This window comes from Medicago truncatula, chromosome 8, assembly GCF_003473485.1.
Source record: "Medicago truncatula cultivar Jemalong A17 chromosome 8, MtrunA17r5.0-ANR, whole genome shotgun sequence".
Taxonomy (NCBI): domain Eukaryota; kingdom Viridiplantae; phylum Streptophyta; class Magnoliopsida; order Fabales; family Fabaceae; genus Medicago; species Medicago truncatula.
Window position 1 is genome coordinate 31,277,803 of NC_053049.1, and position 23,754 is coordinate 31,301,556.

A 23,754-nucleotide genomic window follows, 5' to 3' on the forward strand; every position below is an offset into this window, starting at 1 on the left:
GTTCTTTACGTTTACGTGGGAGAATATTATCACTAGCTTCTTAATTAATTAATTTTTTACAAAATGTTATCCTTTTTCGATTTAAGTGTGACAGTTTAGATGCAGATAAATTCAAGAAAAAGTGAATAAAGAAAAGAATGTGATTCTGCTTAGGAGTTAAGTTCCAATTTCATTCAAGAAAGGAAGCACAATTGTAAATTTTGGTCCCCTTCATTGAAAATGCCTTTTTAAAAGTTGATGGTATGATACGTTTGGAAATTTGTCCAATGGATCGATCTCAACAATTTTCATGTTTAAGCTCATGATTCATGTTTCTCATATCAGCTGAATTTTTATGACCATCATATTCATTCTTCAGTTTTCTTTTACTTCAGAAATGCTTGTGTTGTCTCAAAATAATACAAAAAAACTACACAACCAGTAATTGTGTCTTGAACTAACAAAAAGTTGCTTGAATTTTTCTTCAGCTTTTTTCTGATGAAAAATCAAAGTCAAAGTTTCAAATATAGGAGATTGGAGATTAGGGGAATGAAAGTAGGAGTTAGAAGAGTGATTCAATATGACTTTTTAGAATGACAATTGCATATTTGACTTTGTTTTGGATTTAGAATGACAATTGCATATTTGACTTTGTTTTGGATTAAGACCTTTTCAAGACAAATTTCTTTAGTCCAATTTTTTCCAAAGAAAAAAGATTCTGACTTAGAGCACCAAGTGGCATATATTCACAAAGTAAATTTTTTTCATTGCCTTCAATAGAATATCCCAAATGAGATACAATGATGTTAGTGACGAACATAGAAAGAACAGCTATTTTGGTTCTATCTTTTAAATGACCTTTGTAAGTACAGTTCAAAACCCGTCATGGCCAGGGCCAGCCGGCCAAGCGACCCAAGCAAGGATTTTAGGCATCAAAATTTTGGGTGAAAAAAAGGCCTCTAAAAAATTAGTTTGGTTAGCGATTTTCGTTCAAAAAAAAAAAAGTATAAGCGATTTATGTGCATTATTCGAAATTTTAAACTATTTTTTAAATTTATGTTTAGTACATTAGACCATCCTCAATGGGTGATGCGTAACTCATTAAGAATTGGTATCCAATAGGTACCCTCTTGAGGAGGAGAAAATCTATTTGTGTAACATTAGTAAGCATTTGAAGACAATATAGATGAGTTTTAGATAAGTTGCTCATGATTTAAGGAACAATTAGTATTATTTTGATTTGAGTCGTTGTAATTTTGTTTCTTCCCTAACTAGATATCTCAGGTGTTTTAAGTCATTTTTATTGATAAATTGTGAAAGTCGGCAGATAAGACATCTCATGGAAGTTATGAAAAATAAGGAACAAAGACCAACGAGGTTTCAGAAGGCTTGGAAGATAATACAAGTTGGGGAAATTCAATCATATGTTCAAAGAACATGTCGAAAAAGGAAAACACTCAAATAATATTGAAAACCGATATTTTCCACACATGACACTAAAACCATGCCCCAGGCGCATAGCTACTAGAGCAAAAGTTCTCTTTTACACTGACCATCCGCCCAGTGCCTGGCCCACACGCCTTCCCGCCCTGAGTGAGAAAAAAAAAATCAGTTAAATGCTTATTTTCACTTACGGATCAGAGGAAAATACCCATAATTTTAATGCAAACCATTTAGAAATATGCCTATAATTAGAACTCATTTCACTCAGAAATATTCATTTAAAACTCGGCAGTTCAAGGTGAAGCAAGCTGTCGAGGCATCAAGAGGAGTCTCAAACCTCCACTTTTGTTCTAGAGCATGTTTTACTATTCTTTGGTTATGTATTTTATTATGATGTATAATTGAACACCTTTTGATTAGGGGTCTAAGATAAATGTCTATTTATTTGTTGGAGTTTATTAATTCAAGCTATTTATTCAGTTATGATCTGAGTTATATTTTATTTTTATACGTTTTACACTTAATGCTTTTCGCACTAGGAAGTGACGCACTTAGACCGTGAATCTATCCTAGGTTACAATTCTATAGACTGGACTCTTGCTTTAACTAGAATCGTTATATCTGAATTTTATCCAAGAATCTTTAATTTATTAGGGAATCTTAGTGTATGATGGTTAGGTTTTAAGAAGCATGTGCAATATGAATAATTTAGATGATAATTTAAGATCCACACATTTGTCTTGTGTCAATTACTTGTGAGAGTGTAAGTCTCCAAATTAATAACGACACCCATGCATACGCATCCTAGATGAGTGACGATCCTTTACAGATAGTGCACATATGAACTTTAAAGCGACAAGGAGCAACATGACATCTTGAGGTGCAATTGATTCCCACAATGTTATAACCATGTTTATATAATCCTTAGCACATATTAGTAGGTATCTTGCATTAGGCCAACAAAGAGGTAGAAGGGATTGGAAGAATCCTAATCGTCGCTAAAACTCTTAATCAAACTTTTTTATTCTGTAATCAAATCATCTCGCTTTGTGAAATCAAACAAAACTTGCAAATCCCTCCAATTTACAATCAATGTTCATCACTTTGTGGAAATTTAGCCCAATTAGCCTTTCTCTCGATATGAAATACTAAAAACATTTAAAGGACTATTATTTGAAGATTTTTTTTTAGAGGAACTCAAAATATCCTTTGTTTAAAGATTCAAAACTTTTTTGGAATAGATTCTTATAAATAGTCTAAAATATGTGTCAAAAAATTCATTCAATAATATAAAATGTATACATGAGTTGTTTATAAAAAACGGGAACAAAAAATAATGACTAAAAACATTTAAAGGACTATTATTTGAAGAACTTTTTTTTAGAGGAATCAAGGTTGTCAAACTCGTGAGTCTACACATACATAGAAAGGGTCTGTAGACTCAATTCGTAAACTCGACTCGTAAATTCGTACGTGTTTATGAAAAATTAAAAATGAAGTTAAAAAACCTGTAAGTGACACATAAATGACAAATATATATATATATATATATATATATATATATATATATATATATATATAACAAAATACCAATTAACATAAAAATTAAAACTCCATAAAAATTAAATCTCCATATTAAAGCTAGTAAATTTGCAAATGTAAATAGATAAGGTCCTAGTTCCTTTCCAATTGGTTACTACATAAAAGAAAAAGAACATAAAACATATATGATAATGTATTCAAACATACATCCAAAGCTCCAATGAAATCTTGCCCATCATCAAAATCACCACCACCATCGTCATCTTTACCAGCATCTTGACCATCATCATCATCATCAAATTCTGCCCTAGATGAATTACCTTCATCATTATCTGAACTTGGATTCCTTAAGCTCCCATTTAAATCAACATTGCCACCACGACCACCACTTTCCACAACATTAGTAACAACATCAGCTCCAAAAGCATTGTTAACATTTACATTAGCTTGCTCAACATTGTCATGAATTTGCATTTGCACAACATTCTCGTCATTAGCATCTTCAATTATCCGCTCATCATCATAATTAATATCTTCAAATGAAGTAACTATTAGTTTCTAGGTTTATAAAAAAGAAAATTACTCTTCTCCCATGAAAACACCTCCCACGTGACTTAAATTACGTAGGTGTTATCCCCAGCGTGACTTAAGTCACGTTGACCTCTAGCTTGATTTAAGTCACACTCTGCATGTGTCCAGTACCAGAATAGCACAAACACCTTTTTTCACCCTAATTTCCTTCATTCCTTAATTCATTCATACATCCATTCATTCATTTTCATCCAGGTTTTCATCAATCATTCATTCATTCATTCATAATTAAAATATACACAATAACAAAAAATTACGCAAAATATCATAAAAACGCAAAAGCGCAGGTGTAAATATAATGCATCCATATCCGCCAAAATATCATAAAATAACTACAAATGCACAAATTTCATAAAGTAAGACCCCACTCCCACGGACTATGGCTCCTAGTCCTCCTCCGCGGAACCGTCTCCGTCTGGATAATGCTATAATCCGATCGGATGAGATACACGGTAATACCATTTGATGTACCCCTTCGGATAGCTCCACAGTTTGTCCTCCGGTGTTTGATGACCCCTCTCCGTCTGGGTAAGGACATGGACCATGAAATTCTGAAAGGCGACAATCACATCCGCTGGATCAAGAGCCCTAATCGTCGAAGGAGGTATAGGAATGGTCTGACAATAGCAATACTACCCGAGAACCCATTTCGGCAAGTGAAGGCACATCCTGTCTTTGTTGGCTATGATCCAACAGGAGTACCAGCAGATGTCCGGAAAAGGCGTGATGTGATGATGTCTTGTCGATCCTTGTACGACCTCTAAATGCCATCATCATTCACCATCAAATCAATGAGGCCTATGTAGTGTACATGATCAGAATATCCCCTGGGGGGTTTCTATCTAGCCGCAAGCGGTCATCACACTCGTAGCCCTTCAAAAGCTTCCTCAGAATGAAGTAATAATATCGTAATTCATTTATGATCCGCTAAAAAAAAGAAAAAAAATATTACCACAAGTAAGATCATGTAACCACCAAAGGCGCTAATCTTCGAGTCCGAGGTAAGAGAAAGCTGAGATTATAAAAAAGCAAGTGGTATCCCCCATGACCATTTGCCCAACATGTCTAAGTCCTGAAATGCCATTAGCCATATCAGATGAACACTTCTGCTATTCTTGTTGGAGAAAATGGTGAGGCCAACCAAGAGCAACAAAAACGCCTTAATGAAGGCGTTCCTAGCAAGACCCTGCTGCTGCTCCTCCTCATCATAAACAGGCTCCTCTAAATGATTACACCTATTAAGTAGTCTTTCATAACATTCCTTCAGGTGAGTTATGCTGACATATCCACTCCATTGTTTAATCACCTTCTTCTAAGCCTCCTCCTCCGTAAAACCCAGCCCAGTCTGCAGTAGCTGTATACCGTCTTTGTAACGCTCCTATTTCTATTTAAGCAATTAAACATGCGAATAATACATTTATTCAAGAAATAGAGGCTACGCCACATTCAAAATTTAAAAACCAATAAACATGTATATAAACCTCAACAGTCGCAGCGGAATATAAATCAGAGTAAATTCAAATATACATGTTATGAATAAATAAATTACATCAACATAGATGCATCTCAAAAATCCCAACAAACGGGTAATCTCCAAACATAACAAAAACCAAAGTAAAAGATAATCTAGACTGACACAACTAAGCCTAGATCAGAGCCGACTAAACATCTAAACACCGATATCGGAGAAAGCTCCAGATATCCACCAAGCACAAGAACTCACCAAGCATCTAATCCTGCACAACGTCTACCCATCCATACAGATAGGCAGGCGGTCCATAACAGATCCACTGGGGGTAAGTATTACATTATCATAATCCAAATAACAGTTAACCTGAATATTTCAATTTAAACATCATGCAATTGATCAATAATAATTACACATTAATACTTACATCACACCCCGATATCTCACATCAATATTCGTCAATCATATGAACAATTATCAATTTACAATTATTCATTCACAATCACCAATCACGTTTATCATGAATAATCATTAATCACATTTCATGAACAATCGCCAATTACTTGTATCATAAATAAATATCAATTCACAGTTATTCATACACGATCACCAATCATATACGTCATGAACAATCATTTATCATATACATCATGAACAATCACCGATCATATACATCATGAACAATCACCAATCAAAAGTCATGAACAATCATTATCTCCACAACATTGCATTATCAAGAAAACATGCCCACACAAATAAATCATAGTATTCACCATCACACATCAACATGATTATCAATAATCAACAATGTCATTCAACATCAACTATATCATATAGTTTCACCATTCCAAACAATTCTCATATCCCAAGTAAGAGAACATACAACATCTCATGACAAATATCATATCCAACATATACCCATTCAACATCAACTATCACATATAGTTTCACCATTCAAGCATTCCTTACATTCTAAGTAAGATAGCATACACATCTCATGATAAACATCATATCCAAAGTATAATCACTCATTCATACAACTTCACTTAGTCATACAAGAATGGTCACAATAACTCACAAGACATTTGGCTAAAGAAACATTTTTGACAAAAATCTAAATCATATAGCAAACGGCCAACATTGATAATTTTCAAAGTTAGGCAACTTATTCAAGTTTGAAAACCTACAAATCAATCTTAATCAATCACGTAGTCAAGGACATAAGCCACTCACAAACTATTAGAAATTAGTTCAAAGGATAGCTTAAGTTCGTATGAGAAACCCAAGACAAATCAACATTTAGCTCAAAACCCGTTTCCACCGATTATTAAAATAATTCTCACCAAAATTACCATTTTACCCTTATCCGCCAAATGACCAAAATACCCTTCTAATACAGTAATCCATGTAAATGCACCCAATGACAATTAAATACACACAAGCACAATTAATCACACACAAACACATAATAAAAGTAATTAAAATAAAACTAGCTAAAAATCGGGCTGTTACAGTCTTCATACTCTATATCCACCTCAACAATGAGCCTCAAAATGATGGAAATGTCTAGAAGACACGCCACACCGTCTAGTGTGACGACCATCTTCCGAACGGGCAGATGGAAGCTGCTGGTATCCGCATGCCATCTCTCTAACAAGGCGGTAATGAGGCCATGACTGATGTTCTCGTACCCAGTCTTAAGGAGGGGGCAAGACCAGATGCATTCACCCGTTGCTAGAACAATTTATTTCCATCTCCCGGGACTGTCAAGCTCTTAACCTTAAGCTTCTTCCTGCACGATACAGTGGTCAACTTACGCGTCTTCTGAAACTGAAATACAAAAAAAAAATAAACAAACATTACACTGTTAAAAATATAAACATTTGAATAAATAAAAAAGACATAACAATTTAATCGTAAAAAAAAACAATAATTAAAATAAATATTAAATATTTTAACATAAATATAAATTCATAAAATTAAATTTGAATAAACATTTAAATTACGCGCGTCATTTAAATTGACGCGTAATTTAAGTCAATTTAAATGTTTCGACATAAAAATTTTAATTGTAAAAATTAACATATCAACTGTCATATCATTAAAATAAAATTAAACAATTATACTTACCTCGATATCATCCCATAGCTTGCATGCCATGTGTCTACCGAAATTCCGTCGATGCGTCAAGTCAGTAGGGCCCCTGGGAAAAACCCGCGGACCGGCATGCTCCTCCCTGAGCCTCACCCTCATGCTGGTGAGCCTGATCATATTGAGGCTGATACGCCTCATGTTGATACTGATGATGATACTACGTGAGTTCCAGTATATGGGACGCATTCGCATGTGACGTTGTCCCCTCCACATCATCACTCCTACTAATCCTCGTGTTGTCCCCCTGTGTCCGTCTACCAACCTGGGCCTGATGAGGGCACGAAGCGACCTTTTCGGCCCGTGCACTCCTTGTAGCGGTTTCCCTCCCTATCTTAAGTCTGTCAGGCCTCTCAAACATATCTACACAATATTTTAAAAAGCAAAAAATCATTGATTTTTTTTTTCATAGAAAAATTGTGTCATTTCTAACTATTAAATGACACCAATAGTTAATTTTGAGAGTGTCATTTCAATCTGTAAACTACCACATTGCACTCAAACTCACTATAATCAACATTAACAATCCAATTTCTAACTAATTTCATCATTAACAATATAAAAAACAAACAAATTTTCATTGAGATATTTTATCAAACACCTAGAGTTCAACATAATTTCTACCAACTCCTAACTCCAACCTATCATATTTCAATCAAACCTTTAGCATATTAGAACTTTTAGCATATTAGAACGAAAATGAGCTTAAATTATATAAAGTTTTAGCATATTAGAACTTTTAGCATATTATGTAATAAACTTTTAGCTTAAATGCCATTATATAAAGTTTCTATGCAAAAAATGAGCTTAAATTTCAATTTTTAGGTCATGATTTTCATTATATATGTAATAAACTTTTAGCATATTAGAACGAAAATGTCTATTTATCCTTTTAAGTATCAAAAGAAGTAAAACAACATACATATAAGTTAAACCTTTAACTTGAGTTATAAAGGTGGCTTGGTGGTTGGAAACGTGGAATAAAGTTGTGCGTCATAATGTGCATAGTTCAAATTCTAACAATTTTACTGAGATATTTCTTTTATAATTTTTTTTTAACTTGCACTACATTTTTTTTCATGATTTTCTTAATCTATTTCTTAGATTTAAGTAAAAAATATATAGTTTTAATGTTCAAATGAATTAATTAATTAATTTATTTCATTTTTCTATGTTAACGAATTAGTATGAAAGTGAGTACGTAAGTTATGTGTATTTCTTTCATTTTACTCTGACCACCGATGCCATGTGAAAGTTACTTGACATTATCGAATCGAACAAAACTCTGGGTTAGATGCTTACTTTATCAATGGAACAAATTAGGGAAACTTTTATTTTTCCAGTACAAATAAACGTCGGTGGCCGGTGGTTTAAAATACTGACGTTATGCATCAATAACTTGCGTTAGACTCAAGTTATAGAAATTAAGGAATAAAAATAATAATATTACTCTTCTAAATTTTTAGGATGTGTATTTTCCCAAAGTAGTTTTAGAAAAATAAAAAAGAAAACGAAATAATTTGTTAACATCAATCATATAAATTAATAATACAAACACACGTATATATTTACGTGTATTTTGTTAGAATTTTATTTGTTAATTATCAACTTTTAGAGTGCATTTTACTTTGAAGGGATCATTAGAACATAATTTCCAATGTAATTTTGTCATCTAAGAATTATAATTATTAGATTCTATTTATAATATTATAAATTTAGGTATCATGAAAACTTAAACTAACATCATCCCCTAATATGTTGATCTGATCTATATAAATGATTTGTGTTCTCTTTAACAATACAATCAAAGGTCTCTCTCTCTCTCTCCCTCCCTCCCTCCCTCCCTCCCTCCCTTTGCTCTCTCTAGATTGATTTTACGAAGAGTTCTTATATAGAAGCCTCACGCTACCTTTCCAACCATATTCATTCAAATACTATATATGTTTGTATAACATAATTGATTATGGTGACATGTTCTGAACGGAGTACACAAACTATGGCTTCATTTTTCCAAGGTCGATACTATATGTATAACTAACACAAGTTATTCCTATTTTTCCATCACAAATTGCATACATATTTTTTTTGCTTTTCTCTTCAATTAAATGTTTTCTATTATTTTTTTCTCAATTAGATCCATTATCGAGATAACAAAACTCAGTTTATGGACCGATTGCGTGTGTATATATATTGGCTTTTCCTCATATTTAATATTGTATACTTTTTTTCTTTTCAAATAGATCCATGGCGAGATAACAAAACCAAGTTCACGGACTATCATGGCAGGCTCGACCACATGGAATTCATTACCATTATCTCATATTTCTGTGTCTTCTATGAACTTTGCACCTTTGTTTGTTTTTGGAAGGATCAACATAAATCTCAAACGAGTGTGATTTCTTTGATTAAGTATGGGTACACCTGTCGGCACAAAACAAGGTAATTGATTTTTTTTTTTAAGAAATTATTAGTTAATGTTATGCATAGTCACCTTCATATAGTTTATTTTTAGGAGTATATCTATAAGATTTCTATCTATTTTGAATTAATTGTTTTTATTTACAAATTTGTTTTGAGCGCTATCATATTTTGAGGAGTACTTATAAGTTATAACAAATTTTAGTCTTGATGTTTCATGTCTTCTAAATCAACTGTACTAAAAAAAAAATTGTTTTGCAACTGCATGCCTATAGTTAATTTTTTTTAGGGGCTTAAAGTTAACTTGTTTCATGTAAGAGAAGAAATAGTCCATAATAGTGTTTTTATAATTTTTGTTTTAATTAAAAATAGTCCATAAAACAAGTGTTCGCCAATGAAGTGTGGTTTGATTATTGAATAATTGGTAAACTTATATGTTTTGACTCTTATATGCAGATGTTGTTGAAAATTACCAAGAGATGGGTTGTTTAAATTTGGTTAAGGATATAATATTGGAGCTAAGCTTGGCATAGGATGAATGGTTGCTCCACATGCAGGAAAATTATACGCTGCCATATTATATCTCAGACAATATGTCTATCTAATTTGTCATTAATTTGTACGTACGCAAGTTAATGCAGCATAGCTATAGAGGGATTACTATGACTTACTATAGCATTTCTACTAAGTATTTATCTTATAAAAGTTACGCATGTATTATGTACTTGAAGGAGTTAAAGAAATGTGAAGAGTTACTACCAAGAATAATAGTATTTTTTACTTTTTTTTTAATAATAAAGGCAAAATTTATTAATAAGAAAAATAAAGAGTACAAAGACAATGGTAGGACATCCAAAAACCAACTTCAAAAAGTAAAAATCCTATAAAATAGTTGTGTTCGAAGACTTGGTGAGGGACAAGGCGGTTTTACAACCCGACGAGCCTGGACATATGCCCAGATTTAACCCATACTTTTTTTGTATCACTACAAGAAATTTATAAGAAATTTGAATTTTAGTGATAACCGAAATCCGTCACTATAGAGTTAATTTCCGTAGCTAAATCCGTATGTCATTGTCAAATGGCTGTCACGGCATATTTTTCACCTTTACCTACGGACAAAATCGTAGGTAATTCTAAAGATACCATTTTAAAAATATTAAGGACCTCTGCCTACAATTATCATTTTTTTAAATATTTTCTAATCTACTATAAATTCTAAAAATGAATAATTCATAAAATTACCATTAATCAATATCATTGAAATTTGAAATTGATTAATGTAATCAATTTTTAGAATAAATTCTTAATGACTTAACTAGAATAATTCTCCATAACTATCTATCTATCTATCTATATCTATCTATCTATCTATCTATCTATCTATAGATACATGTATTCTAAGCTATACTTTGCTTATGTGTCACCTCACCAATTCCCCCCTCTCTAACTAATTTTCTAAGCATTCACCATGTGGCTCTCTTTTTCCTTCATTTTTACCTTCTTTATTATGTAACTTCCATTACCTTCTTTATTATGTAACTTCCAATTAATTTGTGTGATTCCTTCCACTACTCATTTTTTTATTTATAACCTACAAGTTATTATGTAACTTCCAATTAATTTATTTAGCTCTTTCCACTACTCATTATTTTATATTGATAACCTACAAATTGAACAAATTTAGTGCATAATTTTATTTTCTATAAAAATCATTGCAAGAACATGCAAACACTTGATTACTCATTTTTCCAAAGGGTGAAGAATATTTGGAGGAGAATGAAGGAGGTGGATTTTTGTATATCCCATGAAATAACCATGGGATAACCATATTTCATTCAAACACATGCATAAGTCATAAGGTATATCATATTTATATTACCAATTTCTTTTTTTTGGTAGTTTTTATTTTTCTCTTCCAAATTCATGTACATTTCTTTCTAATATTTTGTTATCTAATGGATATCCTTTCTTTGTAGGGTTTTCGAAAAATGACAGTTTTTGAAAGGGTGCTTCTTATGTGAAAATGTGGTTATCATCATACATTAAAATAGAAGTTTTTTCATTATGGTTTTAGTTTAACTTTGTATCGGTGATCTTTTGACTTTTATGTTAACTATTTTTGCTGATTTTGTAATATGGTGGATGGTTATATTTATCAACTAATTTTTTGTAATATCTGAAATTATTCCAACGAAATTATATCTACTTTTTTAGTCATTATCTCATTCCTTTTATTTATTTCCCCTGTCTATGATAGAGCTGTATATTTCACTCCATACATTGCATGGTAAAACTCCTATTGTCTTTACGTTATGTATTTCAATGTGTTTTTCGTTGTTTTTGGAATTAGATTTGAGAGAGTTCCTTTGCAACAAGATTTGTATTTTATCACCTATTTAATTACATGCATTTTAATGTATAAGTATATAAAATTGTTTGTTTTATTGTTTTTATTTGTCTACTAATATTTGTTACCTCACAAGAATTGCTTTGAAATCCTCCATATCTTTCTATCTGTTTATTTATCTATATGTTCGTGTCTTCTTCTTCTTTATTGTAAAGTAAACTTGAGTCATTCTCATGTAAATTTTGTGATGATGTTGCAACACTAGACAACTTTTCACCCCTTAAAACTTTCCACTCTCTTGAAAACTTTTCATTCCACTTAAATTACTTAGTGCAATATTCAATGTCAATATATTACATAAGCTTCCTCTAATTTTGTTTTCTTACATAACATTTAAGAAGAAGAAAAAAAAGGACTTAACCCCTCTCAAATTCTATCTAATCTAATAATTAATAATGGAGAATGATGATGGTAATGATGTAGTTAAACTTAAGTTACAAAAATCGGCCACCCCTTCTTATTTCACTGTATTATAGTATAGTATCTCCTTTTGTGCTATTATATATAGGGCTGATTTAAAGTCCCCGTTCTAACGATTCTATGTATAGGCATTGCAAAATTGAAGAGATTATACAAATTAATCATCTTTATAAGTATAATGGAAATTGCCATCGGATCTCTATCTATCTATCTATATATCTTTGTAATAGAACCTTGGATTGTTCTTATGCTTCCATTGTGCTAATGTGGCACATCTAAAATAGCTCCACACCTTCTCTTAGCAACAAAAAAATCTCATTCATTCTTATTTAGTTGGTGACTTTTTATATTCTTTAGTTAACTGTTGTGTATATATGTTGCTATTCAATTACATTAACGTGGGATTTTAATTCATATATTGTGTACACTCATTTGCTTGCTTCACATTGTAACTTTCAATTAACTATTTTAGAATATGTATCATTATCCCAAGTAAAATGAGTGAATGTTGCTGTACTAATGAAATGTGAAACCGTACACCCCCTTTTAATGTATATTTTGCATATTTCTTATTAGCCTTTTAATCAATAATGAATAACATTGATTAGGCTAATAAGAAATATGCAAAATATGCATTCATTGTTTATTAGTTTACTTATTTGCATATCTCTTGATTATATGGTCAAGTATCCTAGGTAACTAATTGTAGAAGCACACATCTATTCAAGGCCTAGGTAACTAATTGTAGAAGCACACATCTATTCAAAATTCTAATGGAATGTTCTTGATCTTCATGAAATTGGAGAGTCAAAATTATGTTTTGATGATTTACATGGAAATTTAACCTTTGATCATGGAATTGGCTGACCTTCATACTTTCCATCAATTGAGTTTCCTACAATTAAGAGTAAATTTGGATGCATCTTATGAAATTGTCTAACTATACTCACATTCTTTTAGGAAAGTTTTATTATTACTTTATTTTAAGGATAATTAAATGGCATTATTGCCATTTAGTTGTTTTCTTTTAATTAAGATTTAATAAATTTATTAGCGATATTTTTAGATTTAATTTAAGAAAGTTTATATGGATTTTATATATTTGAAAGTATGAGGTTAAGGTTGAATGTATAAGTGTTTATATCAATTATATATTTGTGTTCTATATTTATATTGTAAAGTAAGTTTGAGTTACTCTTGATCTAGCATTGTGATGATATGGTACCTCAAAGATATTCCCATAAATTAAATATGACTCATTATTCTTAGGCTATGATTATGCATATGCGTCACCTCTAAAAAATCATTCTCCCATATAGTATAATAATTTCTCACCCTTTCTTATTCTATCTAAGTTTAAGTTACAAAACTTATCATCCTTTCTTAATATATTTGTAGTTATTATTTATCCTCCATTAAAAAAGGCATAGAGAGTAGAAAATGCGAGAAAGAGTTAAAAAAAGAAAAAAAAAAGAAAAGGAGAATGAGAATGTGAGGTAATCATGTAGCGTATAATTGATGAGTTGTAAACAAATAATTTCGAGGTCTATTTTAATATATTATAAGTTATGGGAAAAGAATGTGTGAAGATTAGGAACCATATTAAATAAAAGGTTAATAGGTTTTTTCCCCCTGTAAAATTATTTTTTTGATTTACCCCCCTGTAAAATTATTTTTTTGATTTACCCCCTAATAGGCCAAACAAAAACGAAAAATTCAGAAAAAAAAATAAAATTCGTTTTTAAAATACAATGTAAATCAAGAAATTGTTCATATATAGGGGGTAAAGACCTATTAGGTCTTAAATAAATTATTATTTTTTACTTGAACCATTTGAAATACAATGTAAATCAAGAAAAAAATTATAAGTTGTCATATTTTTCTCCAATCTAATTGTTAAACTTAAATTAAACAATATGAAACTTTACATGTCTAAAAAAATATTGTGACATTTTACCGTAAACACATTGAGACAATGAATCACGAGATCAAGTAAATAAAAGGAGACTGCAACCGTTACATTGTCATACTGCTATATATGAAGCAGACGTTCCAGCAAAATTTGTGAAGCATGACAAGTTTAAGGAGCTGAGGAACAAGATGAGTGTCGCATCTTTGGAGCATCTACCTACCTATCTATCTACCTATCTATCTATATCTTCTTCTCTTTGTAAACTAAACTTGACTATCTCTAATGCTAGGATTGTGCCTATGTGACACCTCTAAAAAAGGTTTAATTTCTATTCTCTAATCATTCTATTTAATAAACTAATCTAATACGTAACCTCTCACATTTTTTTTTCTTCACAATAATGCTAACTCAATTATACAATGCATTAGAATACAATGGGTTAATGAGCATAAATATCATTGTTTTTCTATAGCCATGTTTTAAGAATCTAATAGTAACGGTTTATGCACCTACAAACTATTCAAATGTTCTGTAATTTCTTACACCATCATCATTGGATGTATCTTAACATTCCTTCAGTTATAACCTACAAAATGGAAAAATTTAAAGTGTATTTTTTTTATAATTCACACTCACCGTTTATAACCACAACTTATGCCACATTCATTTTCAGTCAATCCCGGGATGTTTCCACCATGCCTTCTATTGATATCAATTTCACAACAAATACTTCTTTACACTTTTGTTGAAAATTGGTTGGTTATAATTTTAATTAGGGGCTATTGTCATATCCTTCTGTGTATAAATTTTGGTGGTATTGTTTTGGTTTTAGATCACCATTATCACTTTCTTCAACCAACTTTTGGATGATATTCTTCAATTTTGTATCATTATATATTGAAAGAGCACATTATTTTCTTAACAAGATTGTTGCTGTGTTTTATTTTTAGAGAGAGCACATTATTATTTTTAACAAGATTGACGTTGTTTTTCTTTTAATTTTGTTTTTAGGTTCTATACATAACAATACGAGAGAACATTTTAGAGCTTTGTTATAACAAAGTCATATAAAGAAATTTAAGCAATTTGTTTGATTGGCAACAATATGGTGCATTTAAAATATTAGAAACAATATTATATTTCAAGGTGGGATGGATAATGTGGGAAAATTGGTGGATCCAATTAAAAATATTGTTTGGGTATGGTTCTTGGGCAAATTATATTTTGATCAAACCCGTGCAACGCACGGGTTATATACCTAGTGAACTATTATACCATTCACCTAAACCATTACTCAATACTCATAGAAATAGTCAATACTCACAGAAATCAAAATCTATATATACTCCATTGCTCATTTAATTTATGGTAACAAAATTTGAATCACTATTCATAATAGCTTATTAGACAAAATGACATACTATCAAGTTACAACTTACTATCACTTTTACAATCACTTCATACAAAAAAAAAAATCTTACAATCATTTCTACAACATGACATAATAAATCAGATTTTAACTTCTAATTTGTGGATCTTCAACAATATCGGGTGCACCAAAGCTATAACCAACATCAACAAAAGTTGTAAGTCTACCAGTTGCCAAACCCTGTCAATAAGCTAGTAAAATAATCTTATAAGTCCGTGAGAAAGAATTGTTACCAACAAGATCAACGATGTGTGGTTCAATGACTTGATGATGTACATCGAGCGGGAGATATTCAAGTCACTTGATGATGTTGATATTATTCGAACATTCACCGCAAAGGGCATTTACCTCATAATTTTATTTAGCACACTTTTGACAGATTATGTTTCATCTCTCTTATTTCAAATTGTACTTTTATTGATAAAATGACGAATCTCTTTTATTTCGATTTATGACTATTTATATATTATATCACATGTGAATTTATGGTTAAAATTTTGCACAAACTCTATAAAATTCTTGACTCCACCACTGATGAGGGATCCTAATAAAAATGATTCACTTGACACGAAGCTAACGTGTGAAAATGCTTTATAAAGGAGGGATTGATACTATCAGAAAATTTATTCCTAGTCTTCTTGCAAAGGAGTGCAAGCATCAATGATAACTTTTAAAGCACCTTATAAGAGAAAGCACAAATGAAAAAATAAATGGAAAAGGTTTATAAAAACGGTGGTTAGGATTCTTTGAATTCCCTTTATTTATTTGTTTGGAATTATTTAACAGTAAGATCTTAATAAGCTATTCACATTTTCTATATAAGTGATGAGTTTATGGGGTTTTACTACCTAAAAGCTGTCAAATTGCACTTGCTGATCACATGAATACGTACGTGTTGTGTCTTACTCTCTCGGAGGTATGTGTTCATTTTCCTCTAGCTGTCAATTGCCACCTTCCACCAGAGTTTCTACAGGTTTCAGTGTTTAGAGTTGTTAGTTCTGCAAGGAGATGCACTTACGCGCATATATGGAGGTACATGTAGGTTTTTACTTTCTTAGAGGTATTTAAAATAATAACGGATATTAGGGTTCCAAAATTCTTAGTGTCCTAAAGGTACCTTCGTCTATTGAATCTTAGAAAGATGTGAATACAATGTCCCTCTCGATATTTCTACAAACTGGCATCCCTATCTCATCTACCTTACAAAGGATGAAAGAAGAGTGAAGTTATTGGGATGATTTAAGTCATGAAGTCAGTATGGTTTGCTAATTAGCATACTCGTTATCTTAGTTACTTCCTGATTCGGGCATGTATGCACAATTGTTATGTATGTCACCTTTCTAATTAAGTACCGTTATCTCAGGGTAGTTCGCTTTAGAGGAGACAAATTTTATGAACTACAGTAAAATTAAATAGTGTTAGGTTTATAGACATGTATTGGCTGCATTTTCTTAAAACAAGAGTTCTAGCAAGATGTCGGACAAGTGGTCTTGACATGTTGGTACAACATCATAGCGTGCCTTATTCTGCTTTTTTGAAGTTTGTTTTTAAGTGTGAGTTTCCTGAAGATTCTCTGAAGATTTGTTTCACGGGAAGAGTGGACCAAGAAGTGTGTTGCTTCTAGAAGCAGAGATAGGCGGTTTGTACTTAGTGTGTTTCTTAAGAATGTTGTTACAACATTTAAGAAAACATCTTATCTATTTAAGAATATTTGTGCTGAAATGGAGTATTATGTTATGAACTAGTATTCATTGTTAGAGCATGTGATATCTTAATTTATGTGAGTATACCTTAAAAAAAAAACGAAGGAAAAAAACAGAGAGTAGCATGCATGGACTTGGATTGCTGTTTTGAACACGTGAACACTCGTTAAGTTCATATTTATTACTTATCGATGTGTTGATTATAATTTACTAATACATACATACAGTGAATTTATTACAACTACAGTAAACCAAATACATTACAAACAACCACAATAATTTTGATTACTTTGTGTGCGCACCTTCGCGCACACATTCTTCACTATTTATTTCATTATATATATATATATTAATTTAAAATATCTTAGTTTTTGCGAGCATACAACATAAAATAGAAAAAAATTGAGAGTACCAATGAATTTAATATTGATGTTCAAAGCACCTGAAGATCCGTTTAGACCGTAATGATTATTTGTTGTTTTGACGTTGAATATGATGAAATTGACGCATATTTACAATAAATTGAATATAATAAACTAAATATATTATAGCTACGTTAATTTTGACTACTTATAAATATATATACATTGCTAACTATTTTTTTCCACGAGATAAGATCAATAGTCTAAATCGATATCAAATTAAAGATATCATAATTTATGAGTCAACGTTCAATATTAAAGGGTTATATATGTTTTTTATCCTTCTAAATATACAAATTTTTATTTATAATCCTTCTAAAAAAATTCTACGAACTTTGGTTTCCTCTAAATTTTGTAACATCAATATAGATCTTATGAAATCGATATAAAAAAAAAAAAAAAGTTGTGTCGCCTTTCCGCTACAGATCTATAAAGATAGGACATATTCCCTCCGTCCCAAATTGTATGTCGCTTTGGAAAAAAAATTTGTCCCAAATTATATGTCGCTTTACAATACCAATGAAATATTAATGTTACTTTTCCTATTATATCCTTAACTATTAATTACCATCTCTTCTTTCAATTATTTCATTTATCTTTCCCATACCATTTATTAAGGATAATTTTGTAAAACAACTTATAATTTCTCTTCCCCACACAATATTAATTACATTTCTTAATACGTGTGAAATGATCAAAACGTCATACAATTTGGGACGGAGGGAGTATTTACAATTAATCGAATACATAACACTAAACAAAATATATTATAACTACGTTAATTTTGACTAAATTATATAAAAAAAATACGTTATTTTTTATTTTATAAGCACCAAAATGTTTATTATTATTATTTTGGGTTTTCCAAATATTTTATTTTTCTTTCCGTTTCTTAAGGATTCCTACAAAAACCCCACTCCATTCCCCACATTTCTCACTCACTTCCCTCTCACTTTTTATACTCTTATGTCTAATACTTTTTTTTGTTTTGTTTTTATTTTCATAAAGTGTACTTCTTTTGTTACTTCCATTGAAACATTGTTTTCTTATTTTGATTTGCATAAATTTTTATCTTTCTTTTTGTCACACTGATGGAAGAGACCGATGATAACTCTGATTTATCAAGCTTGATGTGCTTTGAAAACATCTCTGAATGCTTAGATAATTATGAAAGTGATGTTGATGACGAGTCTAGTCTTTCATTTAACAATCCATGTTTGAGTTATAACAACATTGGATCAGAAAATTTGTTGGCTTTTCGCGAACTTATAAATGAAACTGTTTTGTCTTTGGTTAAAAGAGAAAGCGAACATTTACCTCGTGATGATTATCTTGAGAGGCTTCGTGGTGAGGACATAAACTTAAAATTTAGGGACTTAAACTTGAACATGAACTTGAACTTGAATGGTATTAGGAGGGAGGCTATTGAGTGGATGTGGAAGGTGGGTTTATTGATTTTTCTTGTTTAATTCATAAACAATTTTTTTGAATCAAGTTCTTTTTTTTTCTTTTCAATTTAATGAATCAAGTTCTTATGACTATGGTTTTATTCTACAGGCTGCTGCATGTTATGGTTTTGGACCCTGTATTTTTTCTCTTGCTGTGAACTACGTAGATCGTTTCCTATCTGTATACAAATTTGAAGTAAGATCAAATACAACAATCATGCTAGTGTTTTATAATTTCATGTTTCCTTATATTTTTATTAATTTTATCATATGTAATCTAATTGGTTTTATTAACTTTTCAGAGAGGCCATCTTTGGAGTGAGAAATTGTTGGCTTTAGCATGTTTGTCAATTGCTGCTAAACTGGAGGAGGGTAAAAAATTGCCTAAATCAATAGACTTTAAGGTATATTTTTCATATATTGTCAAATATAATTTGTTGTGTAAACTTTTTTGCTCTATTTTTGCCGCTTAATAATTTTTGTAATTTGCAGTTAGGAGAATTAGTGTTTGTATTTGAAACTAAAGGCATTACAACAATGGAGCTATTGATATTAGATCACTTGAATTGGGAAATGCAATCTTCAACTCCATGTTCTTTTGTGGATTACTTCCTTAGTAAGATTACTTCTGAGCAGCAGTTTCCGTCAGGGTCGTCCATGTTGAATTCAATAGACCTTATTCTTAAGATGCCTAAATGTATATATCTATCATATGACATCATGATTAATTTAATCTTTGTATTAAGTTTAAATTAATATTCCAAAAAATTTAATCATATTGGAAAATCAATGCAGATATTGATTTCTTGGAATTTAAGCCTTCTGAAATTGCTGCGGCAACTGCAATTTGTGTTTCAAAGGAGTTGGAAACAAATGGGATTGATGAAGTCTTGACTCGTTTTGCTATTGTGGAGAAGGTAAGATGGTGAAAACCTATGATGCATTGATACTAGATACAACACGAATTTGGATTTCCTGCTGTTACAGCAGGATGCTGTAACAGATCAGGAGCATTCGGTCTACAACGTGCGGCTTATACTGTTTTAAATGATTTTATAACTGCATTGATTTGAACCATTTGATCTTTAATTAATGGCTGAAATTCAATACAGCGTGAAAACTGTGTGCTTTATTACAGCACGGAATCCCAATCCGTGGTTTTGTTGATTTTCGCTTGAAAAATTGATATTTGTTGCTTATTAGTGACACAAAAACATATAATTACATTCAATCACTTTCATTTGATTAAATTATTGTCATTATCTACATGTTAGTATCAATGTCATGTACTGTTCATGTTAGTGCTTCATAGCTTAATAACATCTTTACATTTTATCCGAAAATTATTCTACTTATTGAGTTATGAAATTTTTGTTATGCAGGACAAAACTTTGAAGTGTCTTGAACTGATGAAAAATTTGGGCTGGATGGAAGTTTCTTCTGATTTAAGCAGCATCGACTTTGGAACATGTGTACCTGAAAGCCCTGTTGGAGTGCTAGATTCTTCATGGGAGAACTCTAAATGTGATGAAAAAACAACTGATGAATTATATCCAAATTCTTCTCCTGAAAGTTCACATGCAAGCAAGAGGCACAAGTCCTTCCATGACGATGAAGCTTTTCTAGTCATGAAATTTTAGCCATTTTCTCTTTTTTCCAAAGCTCTTTTGGTTTGGTTGAATAAGTGCGTTTTGATTAAATAATACAACTGTTAATGTTGAGGAGATGTGGATGAAATAAACATTTTTTTATGAAATAATATGTTGTTGAGTCTAAGAATGCTACAAATGTCTTCGTTAGTTTAGCTCAGTTGGTAAGGACAATGCATTGATATATATATATATATATATATATATATATATATATATATATATATATATAAGGTTCGGGGTTCAAACCCCGGCCACCACCAAAAAAATAAAAAAAGCATGCTACAACTGTATTGTTTTATGATTAGATTTCAAACTCGTTAATCGGTTTTTGCAACACACGTTACAAATTTCAATGTTGCTTTCCTTATTTTCATAAAAATATTTGCGATTATAAAATAAATAAACATAAAGCGGTGATTTCAACTCAAATGTTTGGTCTAATGGTAAAGTGACATGTCTTGAATCCGAGAGGTTTTAAGAAATAATCATATAAAATATTTTCGTCAAAAACAAAGAGATCAAAATTTTGCATTTAATATTTTGTAGAAAAATAAAAAGATATTTGAATGTACAGTAAAAATTGTAATGTAACGATCGTTAAGTTCTTAGCTTTCAAATTTTTTTTAAAAAAAAAAAAAGTTCTTAGCTTTCATCTACATTAACTGCAATATAGAAAGGGTAAGGATGACCTGATGCATTAAAGCTCCTCGTATACCAAGGTCTAGCAAGGGGTCGCACCATTTTCAGGAATTGCTATATATAAGAACATAATATTCATTCAGTTCAATATACAAAGTATAAATTTTATACTTCTCTCTCCGTGGAACTTTTTGATGGTAATATAGTAGTTAATAGTGTCCGAAAGCGACGCTATAGTGGCCTGCGTAGTATAGTGGCGATGAATCGCTACGCTAATCGTCGTAGAGGCGCATAACCAAATAGCAGTTGTTTCAGCTGCTATAGTAGCTTAACGGAGCGGAGCGGATAACGGCTGCTTTAGCCGCTATTTGATTTTAGTAAGAATTTTTTAAATTTACCCTATTTTTAAAACCTTTTTGACGATATTTTGGGAATTATGTAACCCCTAACATTTTTCAAGTCTTTCTTTTTCTCTAACACAATATCTTCTCTTCCTCCCTTCCACCGTTCAACTTCATTTTGTTCTCTTCCTCTGTTCTTTCTTTATTTGTTCCTCTATCTTTTGTTTGATGGTTTCTGTAACACACCGTTTCCCAAAAATCAATTAATTAATAAAACATGCATCAGAGTAATTCCCAAACGGGCATGTCACACTACATTTTCAAAATTTCTTAAATAGAATATAAAATCTATTTAATAACATCCTTCAAAGTCATTATTAAATTTGCAGCGGAAAATTTGCATCAAAACAACAATAGCAATAGTTTAAATCTCCATAATTAAATCTTTGGCATAAAGCCTTATCAACATAAATTCAACAACCATAGGGCTACGTCAGTAATATTCAAAATTGATACATAGGAATGAAAAACAATAAGAAAATCTCATCCCGTACGTATCAGAGCCCTAGACACTTTGAGCCACCACTTCTAATAAGCTTCAATACCTGCAAGTTACCCATACGAAGGGCAACAATTCCAAGCAGAAGGGGTGAGATTCACAAACAATAATAATAGATATATAAATCATCAACTTAATTAACGTAATAAGCAACATGTATTTCAACAATAATATTCATACTTCTTCAACTTTAGTAACTCTTACTAAATCAACCAACAACGACAACAACAACTCGACCACAACAACAATATCTCCCTCAACAACAACGACCACAACACAACCTACAACAACGACAATCTCACCATCAACGACAACGACAACATCATCCACTACATCAACGACAACGACGACGGGGTACTATTTTCAACACATTGAATGACTAAGCATTCCGGGGCATAAGCCCCCAACAATTTGAATGATGGACATTCCAGGGCATGAGCCCTCAACAGATTGAATGATTAACATTCCAGGGCATGAGCCCTCAACAAATTGAATGACAAGGCATTCCAGGGCATAAGCCCTCAACGGTTGAATGACGAGCATTCCAGGGCATGAGCCCTCAACGGTTGAACGACAAAGCATTCCAGGGCATGAGCCCTCAACAATTTCGTAATCATGAAAGGACTCCACTTGTGTATATCAGCATACAACTCAACTACGACAGCAACAACATACGCGACGGCAACGATCGTGCATCATAACTCACTCACTCCCCAACTTGGTCAACATCAACAACCTATGACTCCGTTACTTAGAAACGACAACCCGCCACTTACAACTTGAACCAACACATTGTACATTCTAACTGAATGCAATTAAGTATAAACCAGCGATCATTAACAATCATAATCAATCAACAGCAACACAACAGTATACGTCAGCATGATATAACAATATCTTATACAATCCAACGATGTCTAGCATTTTCACATAAACCAAGTATTACTTATACGATCTTATCACATTAATAACCTCAATTTGCCATAACCAGCTTCACAGTTCATCATTTATATCCTATACATCTTCCATTGCTATCTCAAAGTTCAACTCACAATCTCTCGTGCGACAGAGTCACATGAAATCCTAAACAAAGCAGTCTGTCAAGCACTAGCTTGCGAGGCGAGAGCCTCTACTCGCCACGGCGAGTTAGGGTAAAACACTCTAGAATCCATTCTGACTCTATTCTGAGTTCAAACTCAATCTAAAACTTTGCCTAATCATTAAGGT

At 31.6% G+C, this 23,754-nt stretch overlaps 1 protein-coding gene and 1 long non-coding RNA gene across 2 annotated transcripts; both read left to right on the forward strand.

Annotated features, from left to right (window-relative positions):
- Positions 1-9,001: 9,001 nt before the first annotated feature.
- On the forward strand, positions 9,002-10,357 carry LOC112417110 (uncharacterized). The gene is made up of 3 exons (XR_003007624.2): positions 9,002-9,189; positions 9,415-9,613; positions 10,049-10,357. It is a non-coding gene; the product is annotated as an uncharacterized lncRNA (long non-coding RNA).
- Positions 10,358-18,979: 8,622 nt separating this feature from the next.
- On the forward strand, positions 18,980-20,976 carry LOC11443522 (cyclin-D4-1). Its single transcript, XM_003628859.1, has 6 exons — positions 18,980-19,330; positions 19,446-19,532; positions 19,639-19,740; positions 19,829-20,033; positions 20,132-20,253; positions 20,719-20,976. The coding sequence occupies exons 1-6, from the start codon at positions 18,980-18,982 to the stop codon at positions 20,974-20,976; spliced, it is 1,125 nt and encodes a 374-aa protein (XP_003628907.1).
- Positions 20,977-23,754: the final 2,778 nt, after the last annotated feature.